The 19,425-nt window shown below is 45.2% G+C and overlaps 1 protein-coding gene across 4 annotated transcripts in view; it reads right to left on the bottom strand.

The window, feature by feature from the left end:
• Window positions 1-233: 233 nt before the first annotated feature.
• irak1 (interleukin-1 receptor-associated kinase 1) overlaps window positions 234-19,425 on the bottom strand; it is a 32,882-nt gene continuing 13,690 nt past the window's right edge. For 2 of the 4 annotated variants that reach the window (XM_045692841.1, XM_014134273.2), the window contains 7 exons: window positions 11,879-11,993; window positions 10,347-10,459; window positions 5,082-5,292; window positions 3,197-3,268; window positions 2,450-2,755; window positions 1,834-2,242; window positions 234-723 (listed from right to left, as the gene is read on the bottom strand). In XM_045692841.1, coding sequence (XP_045548797.1) covers window positions 605-723; window positions 1,834-2,242; window positions 2,450-2,755; window positions 3,197-3,268; window positions 5,082-5,292; window positions 10,347-10,459; window positions 11,879-11,993 — 1,345 coding nt within the window. In that variant the 3' untranslated portion in view covers window positions 234-604. The remainder of the gene's footprint in view (window positions 724-1,833; window positions 2,243-2,449; window positions 2,756-3,196; window positions 3,269-5,081; window positions 5,293-10,346; window positions 10,460-11,878; window positions 11,994-19,425) is intronic. The other 2 variants (XM_045692842.1, XM_014134274.2) reach the window with 1 other exon arrangement.

The following is a 19,425-nucleotide window of genomic DNA, read 5'->3' on the forward strand; positions in this document are numbered from 1 at the left end:
AGGAAATGTCAGTAGAATAATACATTTGAGCAGAAGTATAACACAGGAAGGCATAATTTAGTCCAATATTTACATGTTTTGGGGAAGGTCGGGACGAGGGTAGTGAATAAACGGAGTAGTATAATAAGAGTTTGGTAGCAACAGTTGTGATGTGAACGTAGCATTAGTGTATATATGTGTGTATGGGTGAGTGCATGTGTACTAAGGTGCGAAGAATCAGAGCAGGTGGTCAGTCCAGTTCAAGTTAATTTAATGAAAACCTTGACATTCATTGTACAAATAAAAATCATAACAGTTGTCTGAATTATCAGAAAGATACATTGTACAAATTGTAAACAGAACTAGTGATGTGTGAAAGAAATGACTGGATTTGGGGTTGTTTACATTTCACGATACCAAACCGCATGCTTCAGTTTTTGAAATAAAAGTGGAACATACAAACCAAAAAAAGCAGGATTGGAGTAACTCAACATTTGCTTTGCTCTTCCCAAACTGACTTGCATAACAGCCAATATTGACTGTTGGGCCAATGTATGATACACAGATTGTATCCACATGGCTTTGTTTGTCTAGGTACTGCAGTGTGTAATGGTAGGCTGGGTTGTTAGTTGTGAGCGTTGGTCTGTCTGGGTGTGTTGGCTTGACTCTCACTGGCCTCCCCGGAAAGGTATTCAGGCTCATCACTCTCTTCTGGTCCTCGGCATTGTGGGTTCATCTCAGCATCTGGAAGATCAATATATATATATTATTTATAAAAAAATATATATATTAATTTATTAAAAAATATATTTTTTTATAAAGTGATGTTGTCACATACACCAGATAGAAAAACAACAGCTATTGAGCATACTGACAATAATACATACTTTGACTTGTAGTCAAAAATAAGCTATTTGCACTATTACAAACACAGTTAGGGAGTTGAATGTAGGGAAAGCTCAGATCATGGAAAGAAAGAGCAGCTTACAAATATCTGAGGAAAAAAGCTCCTCGGTCTGTATTCTGCCTTCGTCATAGAGCGCCATCTTGTGGAGGAAACGCTCTTTGCATGCATTAACAACTAGTCCATGGCAGGGCAAGCCTGGCAGAGAGAGAGACTATGTTTCCTAACAGATAAGATGGACAGTGTTGGGTAAGGGCAGAGGTCCACAACTCCAGGCCGCGAGGGATGCAGTCAGTGTTGTTTTTAGTTGCTGCCATTTAAAATCAGTGACTAATTTAGACCTGGGAAACCAGGGATGTGTTACTTCAGAAGGGCACATCAGTTTTGCAAAAGAAAAGAAGATATGAATGGATAAGTCTAGGTAGTCTCTCCCTGTTTCATTCCACTTTCTTCCCTTTTGTGCCTAATAACCAATTAGAAATGCATTTACACTGTCCTTACTGTTACCGAGTAGCTTTCTGAGTACTTCTACTTTGAGTATTTTTCTAAGTGAGTCATTTTACTTGAGTAAAATGTCATTAATGTAACAGTTTTGCTACTGGAGTAAACTATCACTGAAATAACAGCACTGTTACTGAAGTAAACTATCACTGAAATAACAGTACTGTTACTGAAGTAAACTATCACTGAAATAACAGCACTGTTACTGAAGTAAACTATCACTGAAATAACAGCACTGTTACTGAAGTAAACTATCACTGAAATAACAGCACTGCTACTAGAGAAGGCTATTTGAGTACTCTTTCTATCCCTGCTGATGAACATGACCCAGAAGGTGTGTTTCAACAGGCACTGACGGAGTAAAACTAAAATCCCCAATGACCGCAGCCCTCACGGAGTTGAGCTTTACCGCTCTGCCCCTGGACTCCTGAGACAACTAATCCTCTTACCTGACGATGAGCACGGTGAACCGGAGCGTAACCGTCTGGCTGGTGAAGACCAACCATACGGCATGGAGGTCTTGGGGTCTGATCTGGTGTCACTATGTGGGAGCTGAGAGGGAGGAGCACAGTACTGGGAATAACCTTGGCTCTCATCTGATTCACATGGACCAAGGAAGGAGGAGGAGAAGGGAGGGAGGACCGAGGAAGAGGAGGGAGGGAGGACCGAGGAGGGGTGAGGAAGGCATTGGTACGTGTCTTCCAGTGGACCCACTTTTGACAGAACGTCTGTTAGGCAGTCTATACACGAGTCTATGGATGATTGAGGAGGTTTAGGGAAGGACTGGTGAGAAGGAGAAGATGAGGATACGTCTGAGGCCTTCAAACTGGTATGGATGTCTTGAAGCACCTGGAATACCTAGGAGTCATGTCACAATTAGGGTTGGAGTCAAGTCCATTTCAACTCAGGAAGTACACTGAAATTACAATTCTCTTCAATGCTTTTCAATGAGGGGAAATTGGAATTCGGGTTTTACTTTCTGAATTGACTGGAATTTAAATTTAAATTGAGCCTGGTCACAATACGTTCCACACTTGTTTAAATTCACACGGTGACAAGTACTACCTCGGTCATGGGGGGCCTTTTCTTCCCCCGGGCCTCCAGACAGCGACATGCCAGAGTAGTCAGATCCAGGGAGCCGTGTGGGGCCGGAGAAGGGGAGCCTGGCCCTGCCGTACACACCCTGGATAGGCTAGAAAGAGAGCCTCCCATCCCTGTCACCATCAGTCTAGGGTCCAGGTGCTTCTGCCAGATATGTGTTGCGGCTGGAGGAATACTAGACTGTTCCTGGGTTACTCTCTCTGAACTCCTCTTTGACCTCCCTCTGGCCTGATGACCTCCGTCATCTTCGGCCCCCTTCACCAGGTCTTTCTGAAGAGGAGAATTATACAAGACCTTAGGGTTTTTTGTTTTGTTTTAACTGCCTGACATTACATCATTATACAGCTTTAAACTGCCTGACATTACAGCATTATACAGCTTTAAACTGCCTGACATTACATCATTATACAGCTTTAAACTGCCTGACATTACAGCATTATACAGCTTTAAACTGCCTGACATTACAGCATTATACAGCTTTAAACTGCCTGACATTACAGCATTATACAGCTTTAAACTGCCTGACATTACAGCATTATACAGCTTTAAACTGCCTGACATTACAGCATTATACAGCTTTAAACTGCCTGACATTACATCATTATACAGCATTATACACATCTGATCAGCGTGTCAATGTGACTAGTGGTTCATGGGCCTTTATTTCTCTGGCAAGGACAGAGATGAGAGTATCGACTGAGTCGCCCTCACCAGGTAGACGGCTTTGGATTGGCTGTGGTCCACTTCTAAAGCTCTACGGCCAGTCAGCGCCTCCAGCAGCACCTGAGGAAGAGAAGACAAGGTGATTGTGTGACATCACATCTACCAGGTCATTGAAACAGTAGTTTTGGTGGTCATCTATGTTGTGTGTATCTGTAGGTCTGAGTATAGTATAGTACAGTAGTATAGTACAGTAGTATAGTACAGTAGTACATGAGTATAGTACAGTAGTACATTAGTATAGTAGAGTAGTATAGTGCAGTAGTACATGAGTATAGTACAGTAGTATAGTACAGTAGTACATTAGTATAGTAGAGTAGTATAGTACAGTAATATAGTACAGTAGTACATTAGTATAGTAGAGTAGTATAGTACAGTAGTACATTAGTATAGTAGAGTAGTATACACGAGTAGTATAGTGCATTAATATAGTAGACTAGTATAGTACAGTAATATAGTAGAGTAGTACATTAGTATAGTAGAGTAGTATAGTACAGTAGCACATTAGTATAGTATAGTACAGTAATATAGTAGAGTAGTACATTAGTATAGTAGAGTATTATAGTTCAGTAATCTAGTAGAGTAGTATAGTACAGTAGTACATTAGTATAGTTTAGTATAGTACAGTAATATAGTAGAGTAGTATAGTACAGTAGTACATTTACGTCTTATCCAGAGCGACTTACAAATTGGTGCATTCACCTTATGACAGTACAGTAGTATAGTAGAGTAGTATAGTACATTGGTATAGTAGAGCAGTACAGTACAGTAATATAGTAGAGTAGTATAGTACATTGGTATAGTAGAGCAGTATAGTACAGTAATATAGTAGAGTAGTATAGTACAGTGGTACATTAGTATTGTAGAGTAGTATAGTACAGTAATATAGTAGAGTAGTATAGTACAGTAGTACATTGGTATAGTAGTATAGCACAGTAATATAGTAGAGTAGTATAGTACAGTAGTACTTTAGTATAGTACATTAGCATAGTAGAGTAGTATAGTACAGTAATATAGTAGAGTAGTATAGTACAGTAGTACATTAGTAGTACAAGGGGCGGCAGGTAGCCTTGTGGTTAGAGCGTTGGACTCGAATCCCCGAGCTGACAAGGTAAAAATCTGTCGTTCTGTCCCTGAACAAGGCAGTTAACCCACTGTTCCCTGGTAGGCCTTCATTGAAAAAAAGAATTTGTTCTTAACTGACTTGCCTAGTTAAATAAAGGTAAAATAAATGAATAGAGTACAGTAGCATAGTACAATACAGTAGTATAGTACAGTAGTATAATAGAGTAATTTAGCCTAGTACAGTAGTATATAATAGTACAGTAGTACAGTAGTATAGTACAGTAGTATACTATTATATACTACTACACTACTCTACTATGCTACTGCACTAGGCTACTGTACAGTATAGTACAGTATAGTACCGTAGTACAGTATAAAACAGTATAGTACATTAGTATAGCACTGTAGTACAGTATAAAACAGTATAGTACAGTAGTATAGTACCGTAGTACAGTATAGTACAGTAGTATAGTACAGTAGTGTAGTACAGTATAAAACAGTATAGTACAGTAGTATATATAGTATAAAACAGTATAGTACAGTACAGTAGTACAGGAGTAGTACAGTATAGTAGTATAGTACAGTAGTACAGTATAAAACAGTATAGTACAGTAGTATAGTATAAAACAGTATAGTACAGTAGTAGTACAGTAGTATAGTACTGTAGTACAGTATAAAACAGTATAGTACAGTAGTATAGTATAAAACAGTATACTACAGTAGTATAGTATAAAACAGTATAGTACAGTACAGTAGTACAGGAGTAGTACAGTAGTATAGTACCGTAGTACAGTGTGTGTTTTCCTCCTACCACTCCAAAGCTGAAGATGTCAATGGCTACTCCCAAAGCTCCTGTTTTGAGGTATTCGTCAGGTAAGTACGCCTGTGTTCCCCTCACAGTCTTGGTATAGGCTACCGTGGTGGTTCTACCAGCTGACCTACTGCTGGAGCAACAGCAGAACCGGGCCAGGCCAAAGTCCCCCAGCTTAGGCTCCAGGTGCTCGTCTAGTAGGATGTTAGAGCTGGAAGAAGAAGAAGACAGATGGTCGGAGCGGAATAGATCAAAAAAGAAAAACAGCATTTAGGATCAATGCAAACTTCCTGTTATTTATTGTGCCAAGTTTTCCTACAAAAAGGTCAGAGCATCAGCTGTAGATCTGTTACCATGTGGTTATTCTTCTAGAGGCTAATTTCTCATTTCAAAGATGAGATGGAGGCTTAATATGGTAGTAAGAAATGATGGGGACAAAGGAATGATTCAGTCAACAGAGCAGCAGACCTCTTGCCTGGTGACTCACCCTGAATATAACAGAGCAGTCTACCTCGTGCCCGGTGACTCAGCCTGAATTTAACAGAGCAGCCTACCTCTTGCCTGGTGACTCAGCCTGAATATAACAAAGCAGCCTACCTCTTGCCCGGTGACTCAGTCTACCTCTTGCCTGGTGACTCAGCCTGAATTTAACAGAGCAGCCTACCTCTTGCCTGTTGCGGAGTGATAGTCGAGTGGAGACGAATGGGTTCGTTCAGTCAGTCTACCTGATGAGCCTTAGCCAGCTAGCTAGTTTATAGATGTGGCTACAAACTTCAGTGACAATTAGAAACTTGTCTGCCGAAGTTGGGACTTGGGATCATGTTCAGAATCATTTTGTTTCGATCTGAGTTATTGCTATTTTTTTTAAGTTTTATTTTACTAAAATGTAGGACGTTAATGCTGTAGTTGTACATTTTCTGTGAAAATCACTATAATGTGCTTTAGCCATCACCCTGGTCTGATATTAACTACACTATCTAGCTACTTCCCTCTCCTTACTGGCCTGATATTAACTACACTATCTAGCTACTTCCCTCTCCTTGCTGACCCGATACTGGCTACACTATCTAGCTACAGTACTTCCCTCTCCTTACTGACCTGATATTGGCTACACTATCTAGCTACTTCCCTCTCCTTACTGGCCCGATACTGGCTACACTATCTAGCTACAGTACTTCCCTCTCCTTACTGGCCTGATATTAACTACACTATCTAGCTACAGTACTTCCCTCTCCTTACTGGCCTGATATTGGCTACACTATCTAGCTACTTCCCTCTCCTTACTGGCCTGATACTGGCTACACTATCTAGCTACTTCCCTCTCCTTACTGGCCTGATATTAACTACACTATCTAGCCATAGTACTTCCCTCTCCTTACTGACCTGATACTGGCTACACTATCTAGCTACTCCCCTCTCCTTACTGGCCTGATATTGGCAACACTATCTAGCTACTTCCCTCTCCTTACTGGCCTGATATTAACTACACTATCTAGCCATAGTACTTCCCTCTCCTTACTGACCTGATACTGGCTACACTATCTAGCTACTTCCCTCTCCTTACTGGCCCGATACTGGCTACACTATCTAGCTACAGTACTTCCCTCTCCTTACTGGCCTGATATTGGCTACACTATCTAGCTACTTCCCTCTCCTTACTGGCCTGATATTGGCAACACTATCTAGCTACTTCCCTCTCCTACTGGCCTGATACTGGCTACACTATCTAGCTACTTCCCTCTCCTTACTGGCCTGATATTAACTACACTATCTAGCCACAGTACTTCCCTCTCCTTACTGACCTGATACTGGCTACACTATCTAGCTACAGTACTTCCCTCTCCTTACTGGCCTGATATTGGCAACACTATCTAGCTACTTCCCTCTCCTTACTGGTGTCATGACGTTGGCCTCTTTTGGTACAGGGAGGACAGTTGACCCCCTCCCTGTTGCACCCCCCCCCAATCCACCCTGTGTGTAAAGGGTCGTAAAAACTCTAAAATTCCAGGAGAGTCTCTGGCCACATGGCCCATAGAGAGACACAGGAAATTCTTCCAACTCATAGAATTGGAGAGCCAAGCAACATTTTGTGTTCTGGAGAAGGTATGGAAGATTGGTGAAGAATCCAGCTACGAACTGATCCGCTTGATACAATTTTGTGATACTCAGAAGAGACAATATAGCCATATTACCATAAAACTGTTTATATAATAGCATCATAATGGTTGTATAGAATGTATTAATAAGGATAAAGCTTTTGTAAGACATTGAGATGCTATGTACTGATGTAATGTGATAGATTTGGTTACAGAAATACAATTCTAACTCAGTCATAGGCACGCCCCCAGGGACCCATACAGGACCAGGCGTCATTTGACAAGCCTGTTCTATGGGCACTATAAAACACCCCCTGATTTACATTTCTTCAGACCAGGCCTACACTCTATGGCCAGAGGTTTGACCATCCAAGTACTCTACTGAAAGTGAACTATACCACGTGGTTAACTTTTAGACTATCGAGACCGACAGAATAAGAACAAGTCTTTGATATTAATTATTAGTCTGCAGCTAAGTAAATTATATCATTGAACGCGAAGACCAACGAAACAACCATTCTATGACGACATTAATGAATGTCGCTCTGAAAGATCCATTCTAACTGAGAGAGAGAGAGAGAACGCGGACAAAACTCCCCAACAGAACAGAACTCTCGAACAAGGATCACGACGACACACTGAGCGTAAATATATATTGATTGCAATTGTTCCCGAATGAGTGAGCCTTCAATTGTCAATTGTTAATATTAATGAACTCTGTGCAACTTCTCAGCTGACCGTTTATGACCCATTGTTCAACAGGCCGACCTGCCTGTTTAGCCCACAAGGGCACATTCCTCTACCAATCCTTTGTGACGATAATTACTGTTTGTATGTTTTTCTGTTAATTACTTAGTGTAGTAAATAAATGATTTTAAGACAATTGATGTATGGATGATTTTAGTAAAGACTGGGTTCGTGCAGATACAACAATTTACGACGTTTGGAATGAGACTGGACTAGAAGTAAAATACACCATTTAAACCAGAAGATAATCGGCCTATATAATAATATAGGAAAGTTATGTTAGGAAAATTATAACTTTGTAATCTGAATATTCTCCTTGGTGCCCCGATCTCCTAGTTAATTACAATTAAACGATTAATCAGTTTAATCGCGTGATAATAATTACAGGGAGTTAATTGATAAACATGTCTTCCGTTTAATGGTACCCCAAAGACACGACACTGGCCTGATATTAACTACACTATCTAGCTACTTCCCTCTCCTTGCTATGGCAAGCGGGAGCGAAGGACACTTTGCCCCATGTTGTTGTGTGGCCAGCTAGCAGTGCAAACTCTCCCTATTGAGCAGTAGACCATCACGGTAAAATCCAGATAGTTACTAGGTCTAAATACCAATATTACAAGTTATTTCTCGTGTAGGAAGTTATCCTACTCAAAATAAAATAAAACTGGCCACGTTAGCTAACGCCAACGACGTGATACAGCTGCCTGGTGGGAAGCAACTCCCGTCGGTAAGCACTAGCCTCTTCACCAGACCGTACTGCTTCGCTCCGGAAGACCTGTCGCCCGGAGCGGAGAGGCTAGCAAGCACCCTCGATACAACACCATTGGTCATTCACACCGGCTTGTCATTACGCTCGCTGATTGACATGTCACGGTGACATCAATACGGTGACCAATACTACAAGTTATTTCTCACTCACCCATCAAAATAAACATCACTTTATTTTACAAGTTTTAACTAGACCATGCTGCTGTTGCCAGCTAGCCAGCATAAACTAGCTAGCTGGGAAGGGCTCGTCAGGGCGGCTGACTGAACTAGCTAGCTGGGAAGGGCGGCTGACTGAACTAGCTAGCTGGGAAGGGCTCGTCAGGACGGCTGACTGAACTAGCTAGTTGGGAAGGGCTCGTCAGGATGGCTGACTGAACTAGCTAGCCGGGAAGGGCGGCTGACTGAACTAGCTAGCCGGGAAGGGCTCGTCAGGACGGCTGACTGAACTAGCTAGCCGGGAAGGGCTCGTCAGGACGGCTGACTGAACTAGCTAGCCGGGAAGGGCTCGTCAGGACGGCTGACTGAACTAGCTAGCCGGGAAGGGCTCGTCAGGACGGCTGACTGAACTAGCTAGCCGGGAAGGGCTCGTCAGGACGGCTGACTGAACTAGCTAGCCGGGAAGGGCTCGTCAGGACGGCTGACTGAACTAGCTAGCCGGGAAGGGCTCGTCAGGACGGCTGACTGAACTAGCTAGCCGGGAAGGGCTCGTCAGGACGGCTGACTGAACTAGCTAGCCGGGAAGGGCTCGTCAGGACGGCTGACTGAACTAGCTAGCCGGGAAGGGCTCGTCAGGACGGCTGACTGAACTAGCTAGCCGGGAAGGGCTCGTCAGGACGGCTGACTGAACTAGCTAGCCGGGAAGGGCTCGTCAGGACGGCTGACTGAACTAGCTAGCCGGGAAGGGCTCGTCAGGACGGCTGACTGAACTAGCTAGCCGGGAAGGGCTCGTCAGGACGGCTGACTGAACTAGCTAGCCGGGAAGGGCTCGTCAGGACGGCTGACTGAACTAGCTAGCCGGGAAGGGCTCGTCAGGACGGCTGACTGAACTAGCTAGCCGGGAAGGGCTCGTCAGGACGGCTGACTGAACTAGCTAGCCGGGAAGGGCTCGTCAGGACGGCTGACTGAACTAGCTAGCCGGGAAGGGCTCGTCAGGACGGCTGACTGAACTAGCTAGCCGGGAAGGGCTCGTCAGGACGGCTGACTGAACTAGCTAGCCGGGAAGGGCTCGTCAGGACGGCTGACTGAACTGGCTAGCCGGGAAGGGCTCATCAGGACGACTGAACCCAATCCATTCGCCTTCACTCAACTCTCAGCTGCTCGACATATGTCATAAATTTGGGCACCAGGCGTTTCTGTATAGCCTCTCCCTCCTAGAAGTCGTTTGTGTGACTTCAAAATGGAGGGGCGTTGTACCAAAATTCATCAGCGATTGGATCATCTCTTACAAATCTAACCAATCAGAATATCAAAGTTGATAACACCGTGTAGGCCGTCTCTGGCCCAACCCATCTGTGTCTGGGACCAATAAGAACGGTCAGAATGTGTTCACATTTTAAAAATCATCGGGGAGGAAGGCAAATCCAGAAGAACGATGGAAAAGAAAAAGGTCAGTTTGCGGAGCGATGTGGATGGGTAGCCAGGAAAAGCCTACCTCTTGATGTCTCCATGTATGAGCTGCGGAGAGGAAGAGTGGAGGAACTGAATGGCTCTGGCTGTGCCCAGCAACACACTGACACGCTGTGGCCAGAAGAGGGCAGCACTGGCCTGAGGGAGAGGCACACACACACACACACAGTTAACATACACCAACACATATATTCCAGGTTTCTTTCCTCGTGTCATGTCCTCCTTTCTCATTGTTTAATAAGCCGTCTTGATAAGCCGTCTTGATAAGCCGTCAGTCCCCGTCCGTCTCGATAGCAGTCCCCGGCCGTCTCGATATAGCAGTCCCCGACCGTCTCGATAGCCGTCCCCGAACCGTCCCCGAACCGTCTCCATAGCAGTCCCCGAACCGTCTCCATAGCAGTCCCCGAACCGTCTCCATAGCAGTCCCCGAACCGTCTCCATAGCAGTCCCCGAACCGTCTCCATAGCAGTCCCCGTACCGTCTCCATAGCAGTCCCCGTACCGTCTCCATAGCAGTCCCCGAACCGTCTCCATAGCAGTCCCCGAACCGTCTCGATAGCAGTCCCCGAACCGTCTCGATAGCAGTCCCCGAACCGTCTCCATAGCAGTCCCCGAACCGTCTCCATAGCAGTCCCCGGCCGTCTCGATAGCCGTCCCCGAACCGTCTCCATAGCAGTCCCCGAACCGTCTCCATAGCAGTCCCCGAACCGTCTCCATAGCAGTCCCCGAACCGTCTCCATAGCAGTCCCCGAACCGTCTCCATAGCAGTCCCCGAACCGTCTCCATAGCAGTCCCCGAACCGTCTCCATAGCAGTCCCCGTACCGTCTCCATAGCAGTCCCCGAACGTCTCCATAGCAGTCCCCGAACCGTCTCGATAGCCGTCCCCGAACCGTCTCGATAGCCGTCCCCGAACCGTCTCGATAGCCGTCCCCGAACCGTCTCCATAGCAGTCCCCGAACCGTCTCCATAGCAGTCCCCGGCCGTCTCGATATAGCAGTCCCCGGCCGTCTCGATAGCCGTCCCCGAACAGTCCCCGAACCGTCTCCATAGCAGTCCCCGAACCGTCTCCATAGCAGTCCCCGAACCGTCTCCATAGCAGTCCCCGAACCGTCTCCATAGCAGTCCCCGAACCGTCTCCATAGCAGTCCCCGAACCGTCTCCATAGCAGTCCCCGAACCGTCTCCATAGCAGTCCCCGAACCGTCTCCATAGCAGTCCCCGAACCGTCTCCATAGCAGTCCCCGAACCGTCTCCATAGCAGTCCCCGAACCGTCTCCATAGCAGTCCCCGAACCGTCTCCATAGCAGTCCCCGAACCGTCTCCATAGCAGTCCCCGAACCGTCTCCATAGCAGTCCCCGTACGTCTCCATAGCAGTCCGCGACCGCCTCGATAGCAGTCCCCGACCGCCTCGATAGCGGTCCCCGACCGTCTCCATAGCGGTCCCCGTCCGTCTCCATAGCAGTCCCCGTCCGTCTCCATAGCAGTCCCTGTACGTCTCGATAGCAGTCCCCAGTTAATGTTCTTTAGTTTTAAAGATATGAAGATTAAAAGACTGACCTGGTTGTGCAGCTGGTCTTCCAGAGAACCGTTGGGCATGAAGACATAGAGCAGACAGTAGGTTCCTTGTCCAACACTGTAGCCCACAAAGTCCACTATATTGGGATGTCTGTATCTGGGAGGGGAAAGGCAGAGTTTTTGTTGTCTGTTGCTAAACCTACAATAGGAGTCTATTGTCTGCATCTTACAAAATACTTTTCAGATGTCTTTTTTTCAGGGGAGAAGTCACACTTCATTCAACAACAGGAGGAAGAAACAGCGTATAGGTAGAGTAAAGATGGGGTGGTGGCACTGGAATCCTCATCTCTCCCAAGTGGACATTCTCTCTTTCTCCCCTGACCCATCTGTCTATCTCCTCATTTGAATTCCATGCTGTCACAGTTACCAGCCCTTTCAAGCTTAACATCCTTATCATTTATCGCCCTCCAGGTTCCCTTGGAGAGTTCATCAATGAGCTTGACGCCTTGATAAGTTCCTTTCCTGAGGATGGCTCACCTCTCACAGTTCTGGGTGACTTTAACCTCCCCACGTCTACCTTTGACTCATTCCTCTCTGCCTCCTTCTTTCCACTCCTCTCCTCTTTTGACCTCACCCTCTCACCTTCCCCCCCTACTCACAAGGCAGGCAATACGCTTGACCTCATCTTTACTAGATGCTGTTCTTCCACTAATCTCATTGCAACTCCCCTCCAAATCTCCGACCACTACCTTGTATCCTTTTCCCTCTTGCTCTCATCCAACACTTCTCACTCTGCCCCTACTCGGATGGTATTGCGCCGTCCCAACCTTCGCTCTCTCTCTCCCGCTACTCTCTCCTCTTCCATCCTATCATCTCTTCCCTCTGCTCAAACCTTCTCCAACCTATCTCCTGATTCTGCCTCCTCAACCCTCCTCTCCTCCCTTTCTGCATCCTTTGATTTTCTCTGTCCCCTATCCTCCAGGCCGGCTCGGTCCTCCCCTCCTGCTCCGTGGCTCGACGACTCACTACGAGCTCACACGACAAGGCTCCGGGCAGCCGAGCGGAAATGGAGGAAAACTCGCCTCCCTGCGGACCTGGCATCCTTTCACTCACTCCTCTCTACATTCTCCTCTTCTGTCTCTGCTGCTAAAGCCACTTTCTACCACTCTAAATTCCAAGCATCTGCCTCTAACCCTAGGAAGCTCTTTGCTACCTTCTCCTCCCTCCTGAATCCTCCTCCCCCTCCCCCCCCTCTCTGCGGATGACTTCGTCAACCATTTTGAAAAGAAGGTTGACGATATCCGATCCTCGTTTGCTAAGTCAAACGACACCGCTGGTCCTGCTCACACTGCCCTACCCTGTGCTTTGACCTCTTTCTCCCCTCTCTCTCCAGATGAAATCTCGCGTCTTGTGACGGCCGGCCGCCCGACAACCTGCCCACTTGACCCTATCCCCTCCTCTCTTCTCCAGACCATTTCCGGAGACCTTCTCCCCTTCCTCACCTCGCTCATCAACTCATCCTTGACCGCTGGCTACGTCCCTTCCGTCTTCAAGAGAGCGAGAGTTGCACCCCTTCTGAAAAAACCTACACTCGATCCCTCCGATGTCAACAACTACAGACCAGTATCCCTTCTTTCTTTTCTCTCCAAAACTCTTGAACGTGCCGTCCTTGGCCAGCTCTCCTGCTATCTCTCTCAGAATGACCTTCTTGATCCTAATCAGTCAGGTTTCAAGACTGGGCATTCAACTGAGACTGCTCTTCTCTGTGTCACGGAGGCTCTCCGCACTGCTAAATCTAACTCTCTCTCCTCTGCTCTCATCCTTCTAGACCTATCTGCTGCCTTTGATACTGTGAACCATCAGATCCTCCTCTCCACCCTCTCCGAGTTGGGCATCTCCGGCGCGGCCCACGCTTGGATTGCGTCCTACCTGACAGGTCGCTCCTACCAGGTGGCGTGGCGAGAATCTGTCTCCGCACCATGCGCTCTCACCACTGGTGTCCCCCAGGGCTCTGTTCTAGGCCCTCTCCTATTCTCGCTATACACCAAGTCACTTGGTTCTGTCATATCCTCACATGGTCTCTCCTATCATTGCTATGCAGACGACACACAATTAATCTTCTCCTTTCCCCCTTCTGATAACCAGGCGGCGAATCGCATCTCTGCATGTCTGTCAGACATATCAGTGTGGATGACGGATCACCAGCTCAAGCTGAACCTCGGCAAGACGGAGCTGCTCTTCCTCCCGGGGAAGGACTGCCCGTTCCATGATCTCGCCATCACGGTTGACAACTCCCTTGTGTCCTCCTCCCAGAGTGCTAAGAACCTTGGCGTGATCCTGGACAACACCCTGTCGTTCTCCACTAACATCAAGGCAGTGACCCGATCCTGTAGGTTCATGCTCTACAACATTCGCAGAGTACGACCCTGCCTCACACAGGAAGCGGCGCAGGTCCTAATCCAGGCACTTGTCATCTCCCGTCTGGATTACTGCAACTCGCTGTTGGCTGGGCTCCCTGCCTGTGCCATTAAACCCCTACAACTCATCCAGAACGCCGCAGCCCGTCTGGTGTTCAACCTTCCCAAGTTCTCTCACGTCACCCCGCTCCTCCGCTCTCTCCATTGGCTTCCAGTTGAAGCTCGCATCCGCTACAAGACCATGGTGAATGCCTACGGAGCTGTGAAGGGAACGGCACCTCCATACCTTCAGGCTCTGATCAGGCCCTACACCCAAACAAGGGCACTGCGTTCATCCACCTCTGGCCTGCTGGCCCCCATACCTCTGAGGAAGCACAGTTCCCGCTCAGCCCAGTCAAAACTGTTCGCTGCTCTGGCACCCCAATGGTGGAACAAGCTCCCTCACGACGCCAGGACAGCGGAGTCAATCACCACCTTCCGGAGACACCTGAAACCCCACCTCTTTAAGGAATACCTAGGATAGGATAAAGTAATCCTTCTAACCCCCCCCTTAAAAGATTTAGATGCACTATTGTAAAGTGGTTGTTCCACTGGATATCATAAGGTGAATGCACCATTTTGTAAGTCGCTCTGGATAAGAGCGTCTGCTAAATGACTTAAATGTAAATGTAATGTAAATGTAAAGATGACCTGCTTGGCAGAAGAGAGACTAACCACAGTAGACCAGCAGAAGCCTGAAGAGGACAGTATAAAGGGAACTTCTGATTCTCTAGGCCTGTTTGTTCCTGCTCCACCTGGGCTTTTCTTGGTCAGGCTTCTGTATGATGACACGGTATACAGTCTGATTTATGTACGAGGAATAGGGGAGACTAGGGCTGGGGCTGACCCCATTTAGTCCACTGGTCGATTGTTTGGTCGAGCAAGAACGTTTTAGTCGAGCAGTTGCAACAACAACAAAATGTATTGATTCACGCCTGTCAGAGTGGACTAATCCATTGTAGAGGCCTGTCTCAGTGGACTAATCCATTGTAGAGGCCTGTCTCAGTGGACTAATCCATTGTAGAGGCCTGTCTCAGTGGACTAATCCATTGTAGAGGCCTGTCAGAGTGGACTAATCCATTGTAGAGGCCTGTCTGAGTGGACTAATCCATTGTGGAGGCCACGGGGATGACACACCAGTATCACATTTACCGTTAATTACCATCATTTCTAATCTACAATGTGTATTTGGTTACCGTAATTTCTGTTAATGCATTTAATATATAATTATTATTAGGGATGCACAATATATTGGTGAACATATCGGAATCGGCTGATATTAGCTAAAAATGCTAACATTGGTATCGTCCCGATGTTTAGTTTAACACCAATGTTAAAAACCAATGTCAAATCTACCGTGCATACCTCTATAAAGTAGGTACATGACGTAATGACGCCCACAATGTCTACTGTGTGGATCGAGCAGTCAACAAGTCGAGCAGTCAACAAGTCAAGCAGTCAACAAGTCAAGCAGTCATTTGAAAGTCATTTCAGCGAGACAACAAAGGCAAAATCCATTAAAGCCAAGATAATGGAATTCATTTCCCTTGACAATCAACTGCTCTCTGTCGTGGGTGATGTTGGCTTTCGCTGACTGGTCGAGCATCGGTACACACTACCAAGTGCGCTATTTTTCAGATGTTGCCCTACTGGAGTTGCACAGTAATAGCGTCACTGCTATTAGCTTCATGACATACATACTATGGAACACGATTTGGGTCTTTGCGTGTCAAAAAAGATACAGTAGCATTGTCAAAGCTGTACAAAAAAGTCTGCAAACAAGCTAACACCGGCCACGAACAATGTGTTTACAATACCGCGTTGGTAATAAAGCATCATTTGTTCAACCGCAACTTTTGGGGTAGCTAGCTTTAGCTTGGTACCTAGCTAGCACCAATACAACCAGCCTGAAAACAATGACCAGTAGAAAATGCAGTAATTTTCAATATTCTTAGCAATGATTTAGGAATCCTTGTGAGTAAGTATTAGCTAGGTTGCCTTTTGAAACTGAACTTCATTTCATGAAAATAAATAGCTAGCCAGCTAATTAACCCTGTTGCCCAAAGCTAACATTATAAGCAGCCAGCTAGCTTCATCTGGCTAGTGAGGCTCAACTGGACCGGGTTATGTGTTGTGAAGCTAGCCACAATAAGGATTAGGCACAATAGTGGAATTTGCGGTTTGCCTTCAAAATAAAAGTGTCATTGACAGTGATGCAAATGAATACAGATAGTAGAATTATGCCATACTTTTATCTTGAAGGCAGACCGCAAAGTCCACTATTGTGGCTAAAGCTTATTGTGGCTAGCTTCACATAGATGGGTTTGACCACCATTAATCAAATAAGAATTATCTTTAAAAAAAAAGCTAGCTAGCTCATGGATGCAAAACGACATCTGTTTCAGTTGCTATATTTAGCTAGCTAACTAACTATATAGCTAGGTGTCATCATCTAAAATAACCCTAATTTATATGACCAGCACTGTAGGTGCGCGAGACAACTTTACCAGCATCATAGCATACGTGTCGATGAATCGTTGTGACATATGAAATACGAATGAGTGTGTAATCAATGTGTAATAACAAGGCAAAAAAATTATGAACGCGTTAAATTATTATATGACGTGCAGTCATATTCAGGTCCTGATTGGTCAACAAGCTTATTTCACATGTCAAATAGTGTCATTTCATACGTCAATTATTGTTATTTGATGTGTATCTTTTTTGACACACAAAGACCCAAACGGCGTTCCATAGAAATCCTGGTTGAGAATGAAACGACTGAACAAATGAACAACGAAACAGCAAGTAAGTGAAAGAAATAGGTTTTGATTATGTTTTACTGGTAATGGGGCCATACGTAAATGCCAACAAAATACATTTTTGGTCAGTGTGGCGTGTGTGTGCAACCTTTATTTAACTAGGCCAATTGTGCACCGCCTTATGGGACTCCCAATCACAGCCGGATGTGATACAGCCTGGATTCCATCCAGGGACTGTAGTGACGCCTCTTGCACTGAGATGCAGTGCCTTAGACCACTGCTTCCATTTGTGTGTGTGTTAACTATTTAACTGTACTAGAATGTTTAAAATATCGGTTATCGGTATAATTTTTTTTGGCAAGAAAAATATCGGATATCGGTGTCAGCCAAAAAGGTGCATCACTAATTATTACAGTCTTTTACAGTTCTCATTGTCAGAGTGGACACGCTGTTTGCAGAGCGCACAACCTAGGCTACACTTGTGAGAAATACGTTTTGGTTTATTTCATTCCATTTACGGAGTTGTCAATTTATTCATTGTGTTTTGTTTGGACCGCTACTGTCAATGTGGAGTAAGGATGCGCACCTGATTCCACATAGAAATCTGCCTATAGGCTACCTGGCCTGCGCTCAAATGTAGGCATATAAATGTGTCCATTTGGGGATCTGATAGTATTTCTGACTTGTCTTAAAGCACCACCATTAATGAGCAGTGGAGCTTCTCAAAGTAATTTTTCTTCACCTCAAACAGCAAGTAAACAAAAGCTGTGTTCGAAATACCCATACTAACATACTGTATACTACATTCTTAATGAGTATATACTACATATTATATACTATTAGTTCATTTTAGTACACTGTAAATGAACGGTATCTTTTCAGTTGTGTGTACTAGCAGGTCTACCGGAAGTTGATGCTGTTGCTATGCAACCTCTTGCTAGCTTGTAATTAGCATAACAAATGACTAGCTAGACATTTTACGATTTCTGGTGTGTTATTAAATTCAATCCGGATTGTCAGAGTGCGCTCTGGGTGTTCGTAAACCCAGAGCGTTGTCAGATTATCCGTTCGTAAATTCAGAGCGTTTTGTGGAGCGTTCAGAGCGCACACTGGACGCTCTGCCCGACGAGTAGGGTTGATCCAAGCGTTCAACGGCTGTCTAGCTAAGTTAAGTCCAGACACAAATGAGAGAACACCTCACTCTGATCTTTTTCTCACCCTAGCATAGCTGGTTAGGCTGTTTTCATGTTATCCAGAGCGTTGTGACTGTAACTGTGCTGCTAGCAACAATTTAATTACGCATTTTTTTTTGCCAACGTTTACTGACACCGGCCATATTCAACGGGTGTTGAGCGTTCGTTAAATTCATCAGTTATTCGGCGCTCTGGGACACTCAGACCAGAGTGCCATTACCGCTATTGAAACGCACAACAACTATACCACTTAGCTAAGTATGATGTAAATAATCAAGTCAATAAACATTGGATAGTTAGTTAGATAGCAGATAGTTAATATACTGCCTGGCAAGTTCAATGTATTAGTAGCCAACTAACTGTTATGTACCGGTATGTTAGCAACTAGCTAGCATACCGGTACATGCTGCTGTAATGCTAAGGACGGCGTAGCTAACAAATTGTCAGCCAACATAACATGTAACTTATTTGAAAAGTCCTTACTTTATTACATTTCTTAACATTTGTCAATTAGTTTAACCTCACTAGTGTAGGGGGCACTATTTTCAGGCCCAGAAGCTAGGATATGCATATAATTGGTAGATTTGGATAGAAAACACAAAAGTTTTCAAAACTGTTAAAATAATGTCTGTGAGTATAACAGAACTGATATGGCAGGCAAAAACCTGAGGAAAATCCATCCAGGAAGTACCATTATTTTGAAATGGCTGTTTTTCCAATGAAAGCCTATCCACCACCAGATTCTGTTCCCTATCGCTTCCACTAGTTGTGAACAGTCTTTAGACATTGTTTCAGGCTTTTATTCTGAAAAATGAGGGAGAATGACCACTTTGAGTGAGTGGATAGTGGGATGTCCCCAGAACTCTTTTCTGAGCGAGACAGAGAGCGCACCTTTCTTGTTTTTCTTTTATAATGACGACGCTATTGTCCGGTTGAAATATTATCGATTATTTAGGCTAAAAACAACCTGAGGATTGATTATAAACATCATTTGACATGTTTCTACGAACTTTACCGGTACTATTTGGAATTTGTCTGCCTGTTGTGACTGCCTTTGATGATTGGATTACTGAACAAAACGCGCCAACAAAACTGAGGTTTTTGGATATAAAGAGGGACTTTATCGAACAAAACAAACATTCATTGTGTAACTGGGAGTCTTGTGAGAGCAACCATAC

Source organism: Salmo salar, chromosome ssa13 (genome assembly GCF_905237065.1).
Source record: "Salmo salar chromosome ssa13, Ssal_v3.1, whole genome shotgun sequence".
Taxonomy (NCBI): domain Eukaryota; kingdom Metazoa; phylum Chordata; class Actinopteri; order Salmoniformes; family Salmonidae; genus Salmo; species Salmo salar.